Here is a 22,730-nt window from a genome sequence, read left to right on the forward strand (position 1 = left end):
AGAAAGAGAAGCACAGAGATTCAGCTCGAGGAAAAAAGTTGGGAAAAGGAAGTCCATCACAGGAGGTAAGGAATTTAAGAGGCACAAGGTCGAAAACTAGCATGAGCCCTTCTTCCTCAGGACAGATCACTACGTCTGCCACCCCCTGGACAGATCCAGTCTCGGTCAGGAAACCTCTCCAGGGAGACTCTCTGGAGGCAACCCCCCCGCCCCTGCCCCCCACCCCACTCCCGCCTCGGCACTGGGCTCAGCCTGCAAGCTCTACCATTGCCGCACTGAGAACAAGTCCTGGAAAAGGCCAGACTTACGTTCATGACCCTGTCGATGCGATGCCGTAGGATCCGCACCCAGTGCGCCTGCCCCGAATGCTGGGCCATGTAGGGCTCCAGGTACGGCCACTTCTTGCTCAGCTCACGGTTCACGAGGGCCAGTTCGCTATTGAACAGCATGTAGAGATCCACCGCCTTCTTGTCATATGTTCGCTTGATAGTCTGATGAAGAAGAGGAAGTTGACAACACACCCAGGGATGCGGGTTCCCTGCAGCTCCACCCTGGAGGAAAGCTACACCCCTGCTGTGGGAGTCCCGCTCCCAAGGCATCCGGGCACTGGGGGAACAGCGGAAGAAAAGAGGCACTGGCCATTCAGGACATGGGACAGAGCATGAACGGAGGTTGGATGGTGTCTGGAAGGACCAGCAGGAACTGAAGGAAGGCAGAAGAGAACCAGGGGTGGAGGAAGCAAGCGGGCAGCCGCACCTCTCGGGCTGCAAGCCTGCGGAAGGTGTCCAGCAGTAGCACCCCGTGCTCCACGTCGCGGACTAACTCGAAGGCGGAGCTGATCAAGTTCTGAGTCATCACCTCCAGGTCCTTGACTCCAGCCCGGAACCTGCACCGTTAGAGGCATGTTGAAGGGTGGGTGCCCTCGCCTGCCCCCAAGAACATCCCCTGAGTAAGACTTCTATCTGTTATGTACTGAGGGCTTCCTAGGTGCCAGGCACTGAGTGTTGTACACGCATTAATCCATTTATCCCTCAAAACAGTGCAGTGAGGTAGGCTTTATCACTAACCGTATTTTTTTTTTTTTTTTTTTTTTTTTTTTTTTTTGTGGTACGCAGGCCTCTCACTGTTGTGGCCTCTCCCGTTGCGGAGCACAGGCCCCGGACGCGCATGCTCAGCGGCCATGGCTAACGGGCCCAGCTGCTCCACGGCATGTGGGATCTTCCCAGACTGGGGCACGAACCCGCGTCCCCTGCATCGGCAGGCGGACTCTCAACCACTGTGCCACCAGGGAAGTCCCACTAACCGTATTTTATAGGTGAGGAAACAGAGGCCCCAGCTGGTAGAACAATGTATGTAGCTAGTTTGTGGCAGAACCGGGATCCAAGCCCAGAAAGGCTGACTCTGGAACCCTGAGTCTGAGCCACCACCTCCTTCCTTGCACTTCCCCTGCCCTCCCCATTCCTGACCTGTGGCCTCCACGCTTCCCCAGTACACTCTGCTCTCACCTCCCTGACCTCCCTTCCCTGCTCGACCCCGGGGGCCTGCCTGTGATGCTCTCACCTATTGTAGTCTTCGTGCCAAGAGGTGTTCTTGACGTCCAGGATGCCCCCGCGAACAGCTCGCAGCACGTGCAGGTTTTTGTGGAAGATGTCCTCAATCTCCAGCAAGTTCCGTGTTATCTGGGGCCCCTGGGCACCAGAGAAGCAGGGAAGGGGACCTTGCTTGCCATCTTCCCAGCGGGCAAAATGGAACTGACAGTCACATACCTGCAAAGAAGTCAGCGTGAGGCTTCCTGCCCTCCTTTCTGAACCTCTCTGTCCTGAGCTCTTTGGTTTAGCTTTAAATGGCTAAAAACTAAGGAGGACCAACCAGATGCAAGGGGTTACCGGGGTGAATTTTAGCTGCAGAGTGAAATATGAGATACTAAGGCAGTGATAACAGGCAAAAGTCTCAAAGCACGGGATGGTGGTCAGGCATAGTCGTGTGAAAAGAACCAAAGCAGCAAGTTCTATGTGTAGCCTCAGCCCCAGCTCCCCCAGCTCCTGGAGCGTCTGCTGCTGGCTTTAAGTCTCCTTCCCTGACAGTCTTCCCACCTCGATAAGGTCCTTGCAGCGTTGCACAAAGGCATCGACCTGGGCAAATATGCTGGTCTGGTCTAGGACCCAGCCCCAGCGGGAGAACCTGTCGGAAGAAAGACTGACCAGTCAGAAGCGGGAACACGAGGCATTAACCAACCTGCCCAGGCCAGGCTAGAAACATGAGTCCTAGTTCAGGGGGAGCCTTAGAAAATGAGACCCCAAGAAACAGTTTTCCTGAACCCCAAGAGAAGAAACTCAAGGTGAGGAGAGGCAGAGAGGAAACAAAAGCATCTCAGCTCTAAGAGAAGGTTTACACACAATGGAATTTTAGACTTCAGGGCCAAGAAAGGAGGAAAACACCAGGAGGGATTCCTGGGATCAGGGAGGTGGTTATTAGAGTTAGGAGGACCTACGGCTGGGAGCTAGAATATCCGAATCCACAGAGAAAACTCGGACCCATGTAAAAACTCTAGAAAGATATAATCCATAGGCTTAAAGTGCAAGCAAAAGGACTCAGAATCTACCCGCTATAGGAACGACAAGGTGGGCGACACACAGGATATTAGGGGAGGCCCGTCGTACTGGGTATGCATCTGCACAGCCTGTAGGTAGTGGTCTCTCCAGGCGTGACAACAGGAGATGCAGCCTTGTAGGTCCTCCTTGCTAGAAATGACGTATCCCTCAAAGATCCGGTCCAGGGAGATGGCATGGCAACACAGGCGGATGATCTCATTGCTCATCTGCAGATGGGGTCCCAACAGCCTCAGTTCACAGCCTTAGTTGCACCCCACCCTCTCTCGGAGTCCCCAAGACCACGCCTCAGGTCTCAGCCTCCTACTTCTGGATTTGCCTCCCGATACCCCTCTCGCCCCTGGTCCTCCACTGCTGGCGTGGCAGCACCTCTGGGTTCCACCTCCATTGCCTGCCTCAGCCCAGCTCTGCAGCTGCATTTCTAGCCAGCGATCGGCCCAGCGCCCCTGCCCCACTCTTTGGCTCCACTGCCCTCCAGGAAGTGTGCCGGCTCCTGCTCCTCAAAAGTCGGTGTTCTTGGGCTTCCCTGGTGGCGCAGTGGTTGAGAGTCCGCCTGCCGATGCAGGGGACACGGTATTCGTGCCCCGGTCCGGGAAGATCCCACATGCCGCGGAGCGGCTGGGCCCGTGAGCCATGGCCGCCGCGCCTGCGCGCCCGGAGCCTGTGCTCGGCAACGGGAGAGGCCGCAACAGTGAGAGGCCCGCGCACCGCAAAAAAAAAAAAAAAAAATAGTCGGTGTTCCTTCCTGAATCTGCCTCTCGCCCACTGCGAGTTCCATTTTTGGAAAAGAGAAAGAGTGGGTCTTCCCCTTCCATACAGCTCTGCCTGGGAGTCTGTCCTTCGTGCCCCCCTCCCGCCCTGCACTCCATCTATGCCTCTTTGCAAAGCCCCTCTTCCCGCCAGGGCTACGTCCGCCTGGAAGCAAAATGTCCAGTCCAGGCCCCAACTCCAAGCATCACTAAAGCTGATGATGCAGGCAAAAACCTGTGGTCTCCGTCCGACCTGAAGGGCATTCCTCACTACCTTTTCACCGCATATGTCTGCTGGTGAACTCCGCCTTCTCCAGAAATCTGCGTCCTATTAACACGGCCACCCCCACGTAACCCTCTGTCCCACCCTCTGCAGGCACACACCTTCCGGAAGAGGGCGGTCAGTCTCTCCCGAGAGTTGTAGTGGGGAGAGTTGACCCAGATGATGCGGATGAGGCTGATAAGCCTTGGGAGTTTACTGGAGATGTCCTTAGGCCTCATGAAAGCCAGCTCCTGGTAAGGTTCCTTCAGGATCGACAAGAAAGTCAGGTTTGACTGTGCTTGACAAGAGCCATCCTGGCAGTAAAGAGAAACCAGGAGAAGACTCACCCCCTGGAAAGAACCCGTTCAAAGCGAGCGCTTTTGATCCTCCTCAAACCCTACCCCGACTTGCCTCTCCTGGGAAGCATTCCCAATTAACCCTACCTGGTGCCAATCACCTCAGGTCTCTGCCACCCTTCAGGACCAGAGCTTGTACATATCGACTTTTATTCACTTACTAGTTTCTACAAAAATATTTTTATGTCTTTTCTCATGTGGGAGTCCCATCTCTCCCGCTAGACTGGGAATTCCCCAAGCTCGGGTTTTGCAACTATTTCTCTAGTTTTTCCCCTTGAACTCTTAACTCTGCACAAAGGAGACGCTCAATAGGTGTTGATCAACTGACTGGATATCACTCTCATTCAGCCCAGCGGCTGTCACCCAGGCCCCTTCACTGCCCTGTTCTCAACGAGGGTTTTAGACTTCTCCACCTAACGGTGGCTCAGTTCCCTCAATACCAGCTTCAGATTCCACCTAGGAAGACAGGGCCTCTTTCTCTGTATTCTACAGACCACTCTGATCTCTGTGCGTCCCAACACTAAGATAATCAGCTTGTCATATTATACCAAATTTAATTTTTTTGAAGTGTTTCTTTTGCGGCTCTCTCGGCTGAACCGTGTGGGTTTGTCTTTGACCCCAGGCCATCTAGCCATCTCTTCTGTGTAAGTCTTATTTCTCAGCTGGACTGTATGGGTTGGGCTGAGAGGGCACTCAATGTAGTACACTTGTTGAGTAACCAGAAGTCTCCCTAACTAAACTATAAGCTCCTTGGGACCTTGTGTTCTACCACTTTTATACTCTCCCACAAGTCCAAGTCCAAGCACTGGGTGCATCTATCTTTGCCTTTGATGACTATGTTGACTCTCTCTTCTTAGCACCTTACAGTGTCCCAACCGCTGTCTACTTTCTGGCAAGCCTCCATCTTTTGATCCACTCACAGACCTGTATCTGCTGGGCCAGCTTCATAAAGGGCGCCAGGTAGGATGACTTGGCAAGATGCAGGATGGACTCGATGTGTTTCACTCCCGGCTTCACCAGCTGTTTGCTAATGCCAGACAGGTCCATGCATCGGTTGCGCCAGAACTCAATCTCCTCCAAAGGACCTAAATTTTCTCCTGTCTCCACAGTTTCCTGGGCACTGAGCACTTCCTTTATCTGCCGTGTCCAGTGGATCATGGAAGCTGCCCGGGAGAGGACAAAACCTCTGGCATTTCTTTGCAGTACTCCCCAGTTGTGTCCTTCCCTGTTCCCCCTACACAGCCCTCCTAACCCAACTCCTGTCCCAGCCTCTGGGCTGCCCCCCACCTCTCCCCTAGGAGCCCTGACACATGGGCGGTGCCAGCCACTCACTCTCCAGTCGCTGTACCAGATCTTTGTCTTTAACCACCGCCTCAGGCTTCATGTTCATGGCCTCTGTAGGGATGTAGAGAACAGTGTGCCCCTCCAGTTTGTACCGAGTATCTAAGGAAAGGACCATGAGAGTTCACAGAGGGCGATGGGTGTATGCCACCCCACTTCCAACCATGGTTGATGATCTGGGGCCCAGGAAGTGTGCGCATTTCAGGAGAGCAGGCAGGAGAAACTATGACTCATGCTTTTTTGATACCAAGCGGGAAAATGACAGAAGGCAGAGATACCTCACTGAGATATTATAAGAGATTGTCATAACATATGGTCAAAGATCTATACCATGCCCTCAACACTCTCTTCTATGACACATGTACTCCCCCTACTGCCCGCCCCCATCTCCCCTTACCCTACATGTACTCTTGGAAATTTCCAACTCTGAGCAGGTCTGGCCAACTGTTCTACAGCAGGAAACTCTACCTGGATTAGAAGGCAAACTCTGTACCCTGTTCCACTCATTCAACAAACACATTCCAAGCACCTACTCTGTGCCAAGCAACGTGGGTACTCAGGAGCAATCTCCACCCCCCCCCACCCACCCCCACCCCCCCCCCCCCCCGCCTCACTCTCTCTACTGTTGGTGGGGACTGGGGAGAAAGCAGGCATTCCAGTCTTTCCACTCACCTGTCAGGCAGGCCAAGAACCTGTGCAGGTGAGAAGCAAAATGATTTCGAATGCTCTCGGGCCAGGTTGTGTTTCTAAAGATCTGAGGGGCAAAGACGCCGTTGAGCAGCCGAAGCAGGGCTGGGATGTAGGAACCCCGCACTGTCCCAAAATGCACAGTCGCCTCAAAGTTCTCTGGAGTGATGGGAACTGGCACTTGGCGAATGAAGTAGACAATCTGGTTCTGGGTCTGCATGAAAGACAGTAGATCAGAGTTCAGGGTCCAGGCCCAGCCATGATCCCCAAGGGAATCTGAGGCTCCAATCATGAAAGCCTGGCTGAGTTCTTCGTCGCATTCCCTTAGTGTATCCAATCCTTCTCCAAATATAAGCAACATGAGGTGCTTCCTGTTCTTGTCAGGGACATAACAGAGTCTGTATACAGAGATGTGGGGAGGAAATGGAGAGAGCATGCCTTGAGGGTAGGGACTGTGTATTTTGTCCAACTTGGCTCCAGACCTAGCACAGTGATGGGGACATATTAGATGCTCCATAAATGATGGATGGATGGATAAATGGAAAGAAAAGGATATAGGAAAACCAGAAAGGAGAAGGACCTAAAGTAAGAGACAACTGTCTAGGGTTTTCCATTTCACTTGCATATACTTTTCCCCCAATTTTTCACTTATCCTTCAGTTGTGTTTATGCTGAGTTTTTGTTGTTGTTTACATTCAGAAACGTATAACTTTCCTGTTGTTAAAACTTCTTAAAGTTTCTGACTTCTACATGCTTAGAAAAGTCATTCCCACTCTAAGATCAGATTCATCTGTCTTTTTTTCTTTCGTACTTTTGTAGCTACTCTTTATACTTGATTTAACTTTAAAAACTGAAAATAAAATGCAAAGAAGAAATTCATCTTCCCACTATCCAGAATTAAATTTTGGCGCTTTTTTTTTGGTTTTGGTTTTTTTTGTCCATGCCATGCGGCATGTGGGATCTTAGTTCCCTGATCAGGGATCGAACCTGTGCCCCTGCATTGGACGCACGGAGTCTTAACCACTGGACTCCCAGGGAAGTCCTTGTATTTCTTTTTGTAAAAAAAAGCTTAACAATTATTATTTTTGTTAAAAATGATATGTTAATTATAAATAACTGAAACAATGCAGAAAAGTACAAAGATAAAAGTTTAAATGTCATCTAAAATTCCACCACCCAGACATTAATTATGATCATTAGAGAAAATACTATTCCAGACATCTCTCTCTATCTATCTATCTATATACAGAAAAATAAATTAAAATAGTTATTTCAAAATAGGATCATGCTATTTTTTTTTTACATATAATTTATTTATTTTTGGCTGCGTTGGATCTTCGTTGCTGTGCACAGGCTTTCTCTAGTTGTGGCGAGCGGGGGCTTCTCTTGTTTCGGGGCACGGGCTCTAGGCATGCGGGCTTCAGTAGTTGTAGCACACAGGCTCAGTAGTTGTGGCTTGCGGGCCCGAGAGCGCAGGCTCAGTAGTTGTGAGCACGGGCTTAGTTGCTCCGTGGCATGTGGGATCTTCCTGGACCAGGGCTCAAACACGTGTCCCCCGCATTGGCAGGTGGATTCTTAACCACTGCACCACCAAGGAAGCCCCAGGATCATGCTATTTGTAATTAAAAGTATTAAATTTAATTTTACTTGGATTTAATAGAATAAAAACACATTGATGTGAATATAGTAAGTGGTTGAGCTTCAAATAAATGTTTCTTTATCTCTAAGAGAGATTTCTTCTTAAAAGACCTCTTTCTAAGGTTATAAGAAAGCTTATGAAAAATATTAAGAGGTTAGGACTTCCCTGGTGGTGCAGTGGTTAAGAATCCACCTGTCAATTCAGGGGACACGGGTTCGAGCCCTGGTCCGTGAAGATCCCACATGCCGTGGAGCAACTAAGCCCGTGCCCCACAACTACTGAGCCTGCGCTCTACAGCCCGGGAGCCACAACTACTGAACCCATGTGCCACAACTACTGAAGCCCACATGCCTACAGCCCGTGCTCCACAACAAGAGAAGCCACCTCAATGAGGAGCCCACACAGCGCAACAAAGAGTAGCCCCTGCTCGCCGCAACTAGAGAAAGCCCACGTGCAGCAACGAAGACCCAATGCAGCCAAAAAATAGATAAATAAATGAATAAAAAGAGGTTAGTTTTCTCACTGCCTTCCAATTTTAAGTTCAGTTGACCCGCTGCTTTGAACGACAAGAACATTGGCATCCTCTTACTCTCTTGCATTCTCTCACCACTTCTCAATTTTTGTTATACTATTATTTTTTACATTGTCCAGGTTGATAACGTTCACATTCAATAACATAACCATAATTCCCATGGTTATTTAGTATTAGTTCTTTATTTAAATGAATATTCACAGAGTCTCTATTCCTGAGTTTTCTATTTGGTTCATTGCTCTTTTTTTTTTTTTTGGTTCATTCTTTGATGAACTGGATTTCCATTGATGACATCATTTTTGCTTTTCAAAGTAGGGTTCTTTCAAGACTAAAAATGACTGCCTATTTGTTGCCTCTATACTTGACCATCTAGCCTGGGAATTATACCCTTGGGTTACACTATGGTTCCTGGAGAACTCACAGGTGTAAATTCTGGGTGTTCAGAGAAGTCTGAGATCAGCCTAATGGTTCCCCTTGGTAGATAATTTGGGATTTTGACTAGAGGCCTAAATAATTACTTCCCAAATTTTTATTTTGAAAAAAATTCCAACCCATAGAAAAGTTGCAAGAAAGGCACAATGAACAATAACATGCCCTTCATCTAACTCCACTAATTGTTAACATTTTGCTGTACTTGTGCATGATTGCACTCTCTCTCATTTTCTCTCCTTCTCTCTCTGCTGAGCCATTTCAGAGTTAGCAGCAGACGTTATAAAACTACACCCTTACATACTTCAGCATATGGCTCCTAAAAGGGAGGATATTCTCCAACAGTCTCAACACTGTAATTCATTTAATACTTTTATATAATACACAGTTTATATTCAATTTTCCACAGTGGTCCAAATAATGTCATTTACAGCTGGTTTCTTCCCATCCAGGATCCAATACAGATCACACATGGTTGTGTCCCCTTTAATTCCACATAGTTTCCCAGTCTTTTTCTTTCTACCATGACAGTGATATTTCTAATAGTCCAGGCCAGTTGTTTTCCAAAATGTCCCTTAATTTTGATTTATTGGATTGTTTCCTCATTATTAGATGCAGGTTAAATATTCTTGGCAGGAATACCACATAGGTGATGTTCCCAAAGAATTAATTTCCCCGAATTTAAGTAACCTAACTAAGACGTGTATTGACATTAAACACTGTGCAACAAATTTTTGTGGAATAAAGTATGTCCTTTCAATTCCCACATTCTGTTCCTTCTGCAGTTCAGGGAAATTCTCTGTATTTTTATTATTTTTTTTGTTCCACCGGGTCTTAGTTGTGGTAGGCAGGCTCCTTAGATATGGCATGTGAACTCTTAGTTGCAGCATGCATGTGGGACCTAGCTCCCTGACCAGGGATTGAACCTGGGCCCCTGCAATGGGAGCTCAGTATTATCCACTGCACCACCAGGGAAGTCCCTCTGTATTTTATTTTTAAATTTATATTCTGTTTCATTAGTTGGTACCCTATGTTAGATCACCTGTGTCTGTCTTTCACATCTATTAACTTCTACTTGTATTGTCATTGGTTTTTTCTTCTGCATACGCTGTAATTATCTCAAGCCTCTCTTCTACATCCGTTCAGATTTTCAGTGGTAGCTATTCAGTTCCTTGCTGTTTCTAACCTACTAATTTTAACATGTAAACATGCTGCTTTCTTTATTTCAAAAATCTGCAGTCTCGGGGGCTTCCCTGGTGGCGCAGTGGTTGAGAGTCCGCCTGCCGATGCAGGGGACACGGGTTCATGCCCCCGTCTGGGAAGATCCCACATGCCGCGGAACGGCTAGGCCCGTGAGCCATGGCCGCTGAGCCTGCGCGTCCAGAGCCTGTGCTCCGCAACGGGAGAGGCCCCAACAGCGAGAGGCCCGCGTATTGCAAAAAAAAAAAAAAAAAAAAAAAAAAAAAAAAAAAAAATCTGCAGTCTCCCTCTTACTTCATTCTCACGTTTTATCATTTCGTCTCTCAGCTTATTAAAAAATTAAATTCATGTTCTTATTAAGTCGTATTGTAACATGATGCTGTTGTGAGGAACTGCCTTCTGTTCAGTTATGTTTTCCTCTTTTGCATGTTTTGTTCTGTTCTTTTTCTCCCTTGGTGTAGTATGCTTGCAGTTGCCATGCAACTTCACTTGCCTCATGCTTGCGCAGCTCTCTGAATTCCTTCTTTTTGCTTTAAAGTACTGTGGGTGACTTCCTGATGTCCCACTGTGAGAGCCCAGTTTCATTTCCCCCTCGAAGTTAAAGTGAAAGGGTTGGGTATTTTATGTTTCATTCACTTTTCTCTAGCCTAAGATAACTGCATGAGGGGATGGGCAGATGGTTAAAGCTAATTTAAAACAGTGTAAAATCTTTGTTAAAATACATGGGCTCTTTCTTTTCAGATTTTGTAAAAAACCGAGGTTCACTCCATCTCACTAAGGGGCGTCCATCATTCCAGCAGGGAGGACGGTTTCCATAAGTTAGTACATAGACCTTTCATTGGTCCCCACTTTTAAAGTTTATTAGATTAGATTTTGCTTCTTTCCTTGTTTGTTTACTCTTGGGTGTTTGTTGTTTTCTCGTTTTACTTTTTACTATTTCATCAAGTATTCAAGAGTAATAATTTCTTAAGGAAGTTTTTCAATTTCAATCTTGCCCCAGGAGAATACAATTAAATCCATGATCTATTTAGAATATTTTTTGGCATGCTAAATAGATTTTTTTCAGCTTTGTTGAGGTATAATTGACAAATAAACATTGTATATATTTAAAGTGTACAGTTTGCTGTTTTGACATACATATACACTGTGAAATGATCACGGCAATCAAGCTAATTAACATATCCATTATCCCATATGGTTACCATTTTCTTTTTCTTTTTTCTTTTTGTAGTGAGAACACTTAAGAACTACCCTTTAGCAAATTATACATTATAGTATTATTAACCATAGTTACCACGCTGTATATTAGATCTCCAGAACTCATTTATCTTGCATAACTTAAACTTTGTACAATTTTCCCCCAGTTTTATTGAGATATAATTGATCTATAACATTGTATTGGTTTAAGGTATACAGTGTAATGATTTGATATGTATATTTATTGCAAAATGATTACAATAAGTTAACACCTATCACCTTACATAACTACATTTTTTTTTTGTCAGAACTTTTAAGATCTGTCCCCTTAGCAACTTTCAAATATACAATACGTTTTGTTAACTAGAGTCACCATGCTGTATGTACATTAATCCCCAGAACTTATTTATCTCATAATTGGAAGTCTGTACCTTTGACCAACTTCATCCATTTTCCCTACTACCCCATCCCCAACTCTGGCAGCCACCAATCTGTCCTCTGTTTCCCTCCATCTGAATCTCTCTTTCTCAATCTGTCCTGTTCTCTGTTTCTATGAGTTAGTTTTTTTTTTTTTTCTAGATTCCACATATAAGTGAGATCATACAGTAATTGTCTTTCTCCATCTGATTTATTTCACTGAGCATAATACCCTCCAAGGCCACCCATGCTTTTGCAAATGGCAAGGTTTTTTTCTCTCTCATTGCTGAATAATATTCCTCTGTGTGTGTGTGTGTATTCCACATTTTCTTTATCCACTCATCCAGTGATGGACACTTAGGCTGTTTCCATACCTTGGCTATTATTAAATAAACTATAATGAATGTGGGGGTGTGGATATTTCTTCAAGATCGTGATTTCATTTCCTTTGGATATACACCCAGAAGTGGGATTGCTAGATCATATGGTAGTTCTATTTTTATTTTTTTGAGGAACCTCCATACTGTTTTCCATAGTGACTGCACCAATTTACATTCCCAGTACACAAGCGTTCCCTTTTCTCCACATCCTCATCAATATTTGTCATCTTTTGTCTTTCTCATGATGGCCATTCTAACAGGTATGAGGTGATACCTCACTGTGGTTTTGATTTGCATTTCTCTGATTAGTGGTATTGAGCACCTTTTCACGTACACGTTGGCCATTTGTATGTCTTCGTTGGAAAAATGTCTTTTCAATTCTGCACGGTTTTTAATCACATTGTTTTGTTTTCTTGCTATTAAATTGTATGATTTCTTTATATATATTTTAGATATGTATTCATCTCTTATCAGATATATGATTTGCAAATATTTCCTCCCATTCATAGGTTGACTTTTCATTTTGTCGATGATTTCCTTTGCTGTGCAGAAGCTTTTTAGTTAGATGTAGTCCCACTTGTTTATTTTTGCTTTTATTGCTTTTGTTGTAGGGACAAAAAATTTGTACCCTTTGACCAACATTTCCCTATTTCCCCCTTGCCCCACTAGATTTTTTTAATAGAAAACCTTTGTTTTCCATGTTTCCCTATTCATCGAATAATCCATCTTCCCCCACAGATTTTAAAAGCAATTTTTGTAGAAAATGCTTACATATATGTTTCTGGACTCTCTCTGTTTCTTTACTGTTGCTTATATAATACATATTCGTGCCCCAATCTAACTATTTTAATTACTGTAATTTAATAAAAGATTTTCATAGTCACAGATCTCCTACATTACTTTTCTTCTTCATCTTTTTTTTTTTTTTTGCTATTTTCATTTCATTTTTCTAGATATACTTTTAAAAATCCTTTACACTAGGGATCTAGGGTCTGTGGCACTTTGATTGGAGTTGCATTAAAACAGTACATTTTTTTGGATGGAATGATCTTTATAATATTAAGATTCCCACTCAGAAACAGGATAGGGCTCACCATTTTTTTTTTAACATCTTTAGTGAAGTATAATTGCTTTACAATGGTGTGTTAGTTTCTGCTTTATAACAAAGTAGGGCTCATCATTTATTTAAATCTTCTTTCTTGGCCTGCAACAAAGTTGTTTTCTTTCGTATAAATCCTAAATTATTTTTTTCAAATTTTTGTTCCTTTTGTGAATGAAATATTTTTTTCATGATGCTTTATAGCCGATTATTGCCAATACACGGGAAAAAGCCATGGCCTGTTTTGGGTTTTGTTTAATGTGGAAGCTTCACAAATTGTGCTGCTGAGCAGGGCCATGCTAATCTTCATTATCATTTCAATTTTTGTATACGTGCTGCCAATAAAAGCAAAGCAATAGCCCTTCTTCTTTTCCAAAATTTTATTTCTAAAAATTTCCAACATACAGAAACACCAAAAGAATTTTACAATAATGACCTGTACATCCACCACCCATATTCTACCACCGACATTTTACTATACTTCTGTCTTTTTTTGTGTGGTACGCGGGCCTCTCACTGTTGTGGCGTCTCCCATTACGGAGCACAGGCCCCGGACACACAGCCTCAGTGGCCATGGCTCACGGGCCCAACCGCTCCGCGGCACGTGGGATCTTCCCAGACCAGGGCACGAACCCGTGTCCCCTGCATCAGCAGGCAGACTCTCAACCACTGCGCCACCAGGGAAGCCCTATACTTCTGTCTTTTAACTGTTTCCCTACCCATGGTTTACCTTTCACCTATGTATCCTCCCCATTGTTGGAACAGTTATCTATCTAACCCATGAAAGCCATCAATAGTTCCCTCTGGGATAAAGCCAAATTCTTTAGCATAACATACAAGGCCCGTCACAAGCTGACCCCAACCCACCTTTCCAGTATCATTTCCCACAACTCCTCTTTCTTTGCACATAAAGTGTTCTTTACCTGGATGCTCTTACTCAGCCTCGATGAAATCCTACTTACCCTTCATCCCCAACTCAAATATCACCTCCATCACCAAGCCTTGCCAGCATTCCACTGGCTACATTAGTTGCTTCCAAAAAAGCTCTTATAAAGCTTTGCCCAGGCATCATAATATACTGTAAATATTTTTTATATGTCTGTCTTCCCCACTAGACCATGAGATCATCAAAAGCAAAACCTTGGGGCTTCCCTGGTGGCGCAGTGGTTGAGAGTCCGCCTGCTGATGCAGGGGACACGGGTTCGTGTCCCTGTCCGGGAAGATCCCACGTGCCGTGGAGCGGCTGGGCCCGTGAGCCATGGCCGCTGAGCCTGTGCGTCCAGAGCCTGTGCTCTGCAACGGGAGAGGCCACAACGGTGAGAGTCCCACGTACTGCAAAAAAAAAAAAAAAAAAAAAGCAAAACCTTGCCTCATTCCTCTCTGTATCCTGCTGCCAAGCAGGGTGTCTGACTCACTGTGACACTCAACAGACCTTGTACACAGGAGATAATACTCACAGACGACAGAGATCCTCAGAACCCTCAGCCCCCTGGGAGAACACCCTGAGGTCTGGACCGCGGAGTACGCACCTGCACAGGCATCCCCAGACCTAGCTTCAGCCCCAAATAGGGGTCGATGAAGATGGTGAGGATGGGCTCTGAAGGGTCCTGGGCAAAGTGTTCCAGAATGGTATCGTGCTCCTCTGTCCAAGTTGCAGCTGCCAGTCCTGTCAGCACAGCTCGGGACAAGAAAAGGGGCTTCTGCAGAAGGAGAGCAGAGGGCCAGAGCAGGGACAGCTGTTGGGATGGGTCACTTCTCCCAACCACTGTCACATATGAGGACGTGGGGGATGAGAGAAGTCAGACAGCTTCAGAACGGGGAAGGGAAAGCTGAGAACGGACTGAAAGACAGGTTTCAAGCTTTCGAAGAAACAAGACAATAAGATTCTCTTCCCTCTACCAGTAAAAATAGAATGGATCATGAAGGAAGACTGAGGGATATTATCTTCCCAAGAGATTTCATTTATGCCTGTGTTTGTAAAAATGTCTTATCAAGCAACCCTCAACCTCACAGTAAAACTAAATCAAGGGAACATGTAGGATATTAGCCTAAGTCAAACAATTAGAATTCCATATGTATGTGTTAGCATATGGTATTTGTTTTTCTCTTTCTGACTTACTTCACTCTGTAATGACAGACTCTAGGTCCATCCACCTCACTACAAATAACTCAATTTCATTTCTTTTTATGGCTGAGTAATATTCCATTGAAGCTGGGACAAAGTGAGAGAGTGGCATGGACATATGTACACTACCAAATGTAAAACCGATAGCTAGTGGGAAGCAGCCGCATAGCACAGGGAGATCAGCTCGGTGCTTTGTGACCACCTAGAGGGGTGGGATAGGGAGGGTGGGAGGGAGGGAGATGCAAGAGGGAGGAGATATGGGAACATATGTATATGTATAACTGATTCACTTTGTTATAAAGCAGAAACTAACACACCACTGTAAAGCAGTTATACTCCAATAAAGATGTAAAAAAAAAAAAATCCTTGCTAGGGAATTCCCTGGTGGTCCAGTGGTTAGGACTCCACGTTTTCACTGCCGAGGGTGCAGGTTCAATCCCTGCTCGGGGAACTAAGATCCCACAAGCCGCAGAGTGGAATTAGAAAAAAAAAAAAGCTGCTAAATTGCTAACACCCAGGCCTGGAAAGTGTTTGTTGCTAGTGCAAGGGCAAAAAAATGCAATTTGTTTGAAAAACAATTTGGCATTATGTATTAAAGGTGTTAGAAATGTTCTTTACTCTTTGATTCAGGAACTCCATATACAGGAATCTAACTTAAGGAAATATTAAGTATTTCAAAATGTGTTAGTTTTATTTATAATATTCATCACTGTATTATTATGAGAGCAAAAAAATCATAAATGGCAAATGTCCAAGAGTAAGGATTTAACTGTGATACATATATCTTACAGAGCACCATATGACCATTAAAAATGGCGCTTAAAGGGGCTCCCCTGGCGGTCCAGTGGTTAACACTCCACGCTTCCAGTGCAGGGGGCACAGATTCAATCCCTGGTCAGGGAACTAAGATCCTGCATGCAGCACAGCGGCCAAAAAAAAAAAAAAAAAAATGGCGCTTACAGAGAATTCCCTGGCGGTCCAGTGGTTAGGATTTGGTGTTTTTCACTGCTGGGGCCCAGGTTCAATCTCTGGTCAGGAACTAAGATCCCATAAGCTGCGCAGCCAAAAAAAAAAAAATGCTGCTTACAAAAAGTATGTAATAACAGTAATGAAAATACTACATATCAAAAAAAAAGAGGTATCTTGTGATTTACATATTTGTGATTAAAAAAATAAAGGCAGCCTGATGTATTTTTTTAAGTATACAATAACATGAAGAATAAAAAAATGTTTCGTGAGAAAGCCTAATAAAAAATTATAATGTGTGGTACAGTTGGGATTGTTAAGAAACAAAAAAACTTGCAAATCTACACAGAAAGAAAGGACATATACCAAATCAGTAACCTTGGATGTACATATACCAAATTAGTAACGTTGGATGTGTTCAGGCAGTAATACTATGACTTTTATTTTCCCTTTCTTTGTTTTACTTTTCTATCCCTTCCAATTTTTTTCTTTAATGAGTAGTTGTCACTTTTCTCTCCCTTTTTAAAAAAGTTCAAGGTCACCATTCTATTCTTCTAACCCAGGTAGCTGAGGGTGTGCCTAGGCTCTGATGCAGCTTGGAAATAAAGGTGTAGAGGTTACTGAGTGCCAAATTCTGAAAGTATTTCAAGTGGCTTCTGTAAACTCTTCAGCCAAAGGAGGGAACTGAAGGACAGGAAGAAAGAGGATGTCTTGGAAATTAGTAACCAATTAGGACAGTGTCCGCCCAGCTTGTTCAGATGTTCACCCATTCAACGGATATAGCTTGTTGCAATCTGACCCAAGGTGGAGAGATGAGGAAGGGCCTTCCAAGAGCCCTGTTCCCCACTGAAAGCCCTATTCTTTGGGAGGGGTAGGGGACACGGATAACTTTGTCCTTTACTCGGTGTACTGGATTTGCAGTGAGCAAGCTACCAGTAGAAAGTAAAGAGAAGGTAGTGAGAGATTGAAGAGAATTCCTCATACACCATTCTGCAACTGATCCTTTGATTCACTGTTGGGGAGGAATATTTGTCTCAGAGAAAAGCCAAACTTACCACATCTACCTCACACTCCTGTAATTCTTCTTTCTGTATTTCAGGTTCCTCCAATATTGGCTCTGGGAAGAATGAAAATTCAAAAATGAAGGCATCCCATTAAAAGTTAAACACAGAGACTTCCCTGGTGGTCCAGTGGTTAAGTCTCTGAGCTTCCACTGCAGGGTGCATGGGTTCGATCCCTGGATGGGGAACTAAGATCCCACGTGCCGGACAGCACAGCCAAAAAAACAACAACAAATAAAAGAAGTTAAACACAGAGTCACCATATGACCGAGCAACTCCACTTCAAGGTACTTGAAGTACCTTGAGAAACTGGCACCCCATGGCCCCTATATCTTTACTTCTAAGTCGCACCAGAGCCTAGCCTCTTAGCAGGCACTCCCTATTCCCCTTTCCTCCCAGATCCTGGTGACCACTAATCTACCTTCTGAGTCTATGAATTTGCCTATTCTGGACATTTTATATTAGTGGCATCATACAATATGAGGTCTTTTGTGACTGGGTTCTTTCACTTGGCATATTTTCAAGGTTCATCCACGTTGTTGTATCGTAGCAGACCTCCGTTCTTTTTATGGCTGCATAATATTCCACTGCAATTTGTTTATCCATTCATCGTGGATGGACGCTTGGGTGTGTCCACCTTTCCGCTGCTGTGAATAGCACTGCTGTGAACACGGGCACACAAATGTCTGTCCGAGTCCCTGCCTCCAGTTCTCTGCAACTAGACATGCCACAGCGAAGATCCCACATGCCACAACTAAGACCCAGTGCAGCCAAATATAAATAAATATATATATTTTTTTTAATTTTTCTTTTAAAAAGCCGACTGGGGCTGGAGGGGGCACAGGAGGAGGCAGGGGAATGAAGGCAGTCAGTATTAAGGTCATTCTAGGCATTCAGCGTCTGGCCTGCCATTCTTCCCCCATCCTGTTCCCACATGGAGAAGCTGGGGCCCACAGAAATCAGCCCCTTTCCAAGCAAACCGCCATCCCCACTCTGGACTCCATAAAACCCAGGGGGGTGTCCCTCTCCTTCCTGATCTGTTGCTCACACAGAGAGACTGGGGTAAAACTGGTGGACCTCCCATCTCCCGTGGGCTGAAAGGAGGAAGGAACAAATGAGGGGCAACCAAAAGACCTTGGGAACAGGACACTCCAACTTCCAGAAAGAAAACCTAAGAGGGGAGTGAGGCACACAGGCCGAGGAAGGAAATCATGAGAAAGATGGAACAGCTGATTCTAGGAGCTCAGTGGTGAGTGCGATGGGTAACCAAGAAACCCAATGCCCTTCGAGAAAGCCAAGGGCATCCAAGGTTTCAGACAGGAACGAGGCGGGGGAGGGAGACTGAGACAATCGCAAGAGTAAACTGGTTTTGTCCTCTATTGTAATACAATTTATATAAAGTCTAAACCATGCAATACGATACTAGTATGTGATGGTCATGGATACATACAGTAAAAATTTAAGAAACAGGCTTGAGAATGACAAACACCAGCTCAGGATAGCGGTGACCTCTGGAGAAGGAGAGAAGGGCTTGGGGGTGGGGGGGCAGGTAGCAGGGGAACAAAGGGATTCACTTGTTGCCATCATGGTTTATTCTCACACTGGGTGACGGGTACATGGGTGTTCATTATCTCATTCTCTGTATTTTTTCTGATTTGTCTGAAATACAGGTCTACAATCCCTTAACCAAAACCCTTGGGATCAAGTATATTTCAGAATGTAGACTTGTAATAGCGTATGGTATATGAGACCCCCACCACATCTTGGGGCCTCTAGAACAGCACTCCACAAACTTTTAATGTCAGTATTTCTGCAGTAAAACATATGAAAATTTATACTAAGTGGTTTAAATAGACTATAAATACCTTCATGTCAGTTTAGGTTATGTCTCACCACCAAATAAGTTTGGATGCCAAATTTTGGGGGAAAAAACCTTTCAGTTCTTAGGGCTTTTAAAAATTAGAGATATGGGATTATGTACCTGTACTTCTTTTCTTAGTGGGAACAGAGGAGCACTTAAGGAAGCAAAGGATATCAATAAAGACCTCAAAAGGGTGTTTTGCCCTTTAACCCACCATCCTTCACCAAGAAGTGTTTTAGGCCTGGTCTTAGCCCATTTGGACTACTATAACAAAACACCATAGACTGGGTGGCTTCTAAACAGCAGACATTTATTCCTCACAGTTCTGGAGGCTGGAAGTCCTAGATCAGGGTGCCAGCAGGGTTGGGTGAGGGCCCTCTTCTGGGGTGCAGACCTCTCTTTGTGTCCAGCGGAAGGGGGCAAGGAATCTCTCTGGAGTTGCTTCTTTTAAGGCACTAATCCCACTCATGACAGCTCCACCCTCATGATTTAAGCAACCTCCCAAAGGCCCCTCTACTAACACCATCATATTGGGCATGAGAATTTCAACATATGAATTTGGGGGGACACAAACATTCAGACCATAGTAGGCCCCCTCTGTCTCCTGTGGGACAGGCCTCAATCCCTCCCCAACTCCAAAGAGTACAGGGATTCTTTTCTTTTAATATTTACTTATTTATTTGGCTGCGCAGGACCTTTCGTTGTGGCACACGGGATCTTCAGTTGCGGCATGCATGTGGGATCTAGTTCCCTGACCAGGGATGGAACCCAGGCTCCCTGCCTTAGGAGCACGGAGTCTTAGCCGCTGGACCACCAGGGAAGTCCTGAGTACAGGGATTAAGGCTCATTTCAGGGCTGCCTTGGAGGCCCAAGTCTTCTCTGAAACTCTATCAAGCGTCAGCTAGAAAGCTCCACATCAAACAATAAAAAGGCTTAGAGCTAAAAGGACTCAGAGATCCTTGGTGTTTGGGGGTCAGTGCTTTCATTTAGAAGTTCCCTTTTTTTTTTTTTATAACTTTTATCGGAGTATAGTTGATTCCCAGTGTTGTGTCAGCCTCAGGTGCACAGCAAAGTGAATCACCCATGTATACACACACACACATCCACTCTTCTCTGGATTCTTTTCCCATCGAGGCCCCCACAGTGTCGAGTAGAGTTCCCCGTGCTGTACAGTGGCCCTTATTACTTATCCACCGTACACACAGCAGTGTGCAGATGTCAATCACAATCTTCCAATTTACCCCTCCCCCGCTTACCCCCGGCAACCACAAGTCTGCCCTCTACGTCTGTAACTCTATTCCTGCTCTGCAGACGAGTTCATCTGTACCCTTTTTTTAGATTCCACATATAAGCAACATCACATGACACCCTGACATTCCCTTCCCACCCCAGAGGAGTCTCCAAGTTGAACTTCACTGCCTTCCGTCCTCCCTCCCCTTGCTCCTGGTACCCAGCGTCTAGGAGCCAGTCCCACTTGAAACTGCTCTTAAGAGAGCTCAGAAGAAAAAAATTTGCAGGGTTCCAATGTCCAGATCCCAGGGCAAGGCCCTGTGTACCCTGGACCTTTCTCCCATGCCCACGCTTAATCTCTCAACTTTTAATATTAAAAGGAGATTCTATTTCTCTCCATCTTGACAGGCTGCTAGCAGTGGAAAGAAGCCCCAGGTAAACGGGGAGGACTATTCTTAGCTAACAGTCATAGCTACACTGGCCAGTGCTCTAAGGGGCAGCCTAGTGACAGCAACAGCTACCAAAAACCGTCCAACCCTATTGGCCCCAGCTCACCCAACAGGAAGGAATCCCTCAGATCAAAGCCACAAGAGGCAGCCTCTTTAAACTCTTTTCTTCCTCAATCTAGACATCAGGCTTCTTTTCCTGTGGCCCTGAACCTGAACCTCCTTAGTCTACCAAGGCCCTGAAGAAATGAGGGCAGAGATACAAGAGCCTTAAACAGATGGGAGAAAGATTCAGTCAGGCTTAGGATTCAAAGGATGGCAAAGCAGGCTGAGTCTCCATGGTGATGGGCTTAATGGGAGGAAAACATTATTTGTTTTGCCACCCAGGGTGAAAATGGGAAAAAGGAAGAGATCAAACCCTCTTCACGGGTAGGAGCAACCAGGAACACTTGAAATAAGGAAGAAGAGGCTAGGATAGAGGATTGGCTGGTGAGCTCTTGGTGCACTGGGGGGAAATTTTAAGACAGAAAGAACAAGTATAAGGCTGGCCAGGAAGAAAACACAAAACAAGGGACCTAGCAGCAGGCCTGAGATTCCACTGAACCCCTTGCTTCTTACCCAGAAGTAACAGAACCTGCTCCCCGGCCCTAAGACCCTCCTTCTATACAAACATTCTGCCTCCAAGCCTCTCCCCAGCAGGTACCCACCAGGCTCCTCCTTGAGAGACTCGGGCTCTGCCTGGGACTCACTGCTGGCCGGCAGGGTGGTCTCCACAGCCTGTGCGGCCAGAGCAGACCGAGCGACTTGCCAGCGGGCGCTTCCCCGGCTACTCACTTCCTGCTTCTTGTTGGCTTTGCTGGACATTGTGTTGGCAAAACCTGTAGACACACGGAAGCTGGGGGACCACCACCAGATGCACCCCCAATCCTCAGTCCTTTCCCTGGGATAGCCCACTTTCTTCAGGGCGCTGGGTTAAAAATCAAAATCAGTCCCTCGAGGCATTAGGAATAAATGGAAGCTAAACAGGAGGGCATAGGGAATTCCCGGGCATCCCAGTGGTTAGGACTCGCGCTTCCACTGCAGGGGGCACATGAGTTCCGTTCCTGGTCGGGGAACTAAGATCCCACAAGCCCCAAGGCGTGGCCGGGGGGGGGGCGGGAAAGATGAGGGCACAGCAGACACCCACTCATGAGGATTTAGGAACCCCTATCTCTGCCCACAGGTATGAGAACGTAAGATAATCAGGGAAACATCTACCACGCTGAGGTGTGGTTGCACACACCCTCAAGCACTCTAGCTCTCAGGGGCCATGGGTGAGTGAAAGAGGGCCCAGGGAAGGGAAGACTGTCCCCAGGTTCCACACTCTCTGTCACGTCACTGAGCAACCAAGATGATTTTCCTATGTACCTCCTTTTCTCCCAAGTTACCCCCTGGAAGCGGGGGAGAAAGAAAAATGCCCCTCCTACCCACACTAAAATCTGTGACCTCCTTAAACAAGGAAGAAAACAGTATTTACAACCTGTCTCCTCAGCTTTTCAATCCTGAGGGGCAGAAACCCTGTTCTGTGTGTACTGAAAAGGTGTCTTCGCACAGTTGGCTGAGTCTGTGCTAACCGATTACTGAAGACCAAGAGCGTTCGATTCCAGATGTCCTGAGAACAGACTGGAAGAGGAAGGACAAAGGTCATCCAGCAATGAACTTGGAATTGTGTCTGGGGGAGGGAGAAATGGGGCGATGAGGAAGGCCCAGTAGTGTCTCTCTCAGAAAAGCAGGAGGGCGGGAAGCGGGGCATCTCTGGCGGGCGCCCAGGGCAATGTCTGATTCGCTGGGCAGTTCCTCTTCACTCAGCTCTAGCCTGACAACCACCTGTGGCTTTTCTTCCTCATCCCCACAGACTACCACAGGCATTGATCATACGCTATGAGTTTCACACTTGGAGGATTTGTACTTTGCTCCAAGGAACACCGTTCTATTAGGCCAACACATCAATAAAGCCAGGTACCACAGCGCGGCTTCTGCCACCAGTCTCCAGAGAAGCGTCAGGTTGTGCTTCCCTGCCTCCGGCTGGAGCCTCAGGAACATTCCGGTGGCAAGGCTGGGAGCCACCTCCCCAGGGGGTTCGCCCCATGGTCCCACACCGAGGCC

General features: G+C 45.9%; 1 protein-coding gene across 1 annotated transcript in view; it reads right to left on the bottom strand.

Annotated features, from left to right (window-relative positions):
* Nucleotides 1–22,164, bottom strand: part of DNAH2 (dynein axonemal heavy chain 2) — an 85,991-nt gene extending 63,827 nt beyond the window's left edge. The window contains exons 1-11 of the mRNA XM_032615515.1: nucleotides 22,105–22,164; nucleotides 21,293–21,480; nucleotides 17,043–17,104; nucleotides 14,426–14,596; nucleotides 5,990–6,218; nucleotides 5,309–5,419; nucleotides 4,901–5,139; nucleotides 3,743–3,934; nucleotides 1,561–1,766; nucleotides 757–886; nucleotides 309–491 (exon numbers count right to left, since the gene is read on the bottom strand). Of these exons, the coding sequence (XP_032471406.1) occupies nucleotides 309–491; nucleotides 757–886; nucleotides 1,561–1,766; nucleotides 3,743–3,934; nucleotides 4,901–5,139; nucleotides 5,309–5,419; nucleotides 5,990–6,218; nucleotides 14,426–14,596; nucleotides 17,043–17,104; nucleotides 21,293–21,449 (1,680 nt within the window). The 5' untranslated portion in view covers nucleotides 21,450–21,480; nucleotides 22,105–22,164. The remainder of the gene's footprint in view (nucleotides 1–308; nucleotides 492–756; nucleotides 887–1,560; nucleotides 1,767–3,742; nucleotides 3,935–4,900; nucleotides 5,140–5,308; nucleotides 5,420–5,989; nucleotides 6,219–14,425; nucleotides 14,597–17,042; nucleotides 17,105–21,292; nucleotides 21,481–22,104) is intronic.
* Nucleotides 22,165–22,730: the final 566 nt, after the last annotated feature.

Source organism: Phocoena sinus, chromosome 20, assembly GCF_008692025.1.
Source record: "Phocoena sinus isolate mPhoSin1 chromosome 20, mPhoSin1.pri, whole genome shotgun sequence".
NCBI classification, from domain to species: Eukaryota; Metazoa; Chordata; class Mammalia; order Artiodactyla; family Phocoenidae; genus Phocoena; species Phocoena sinus.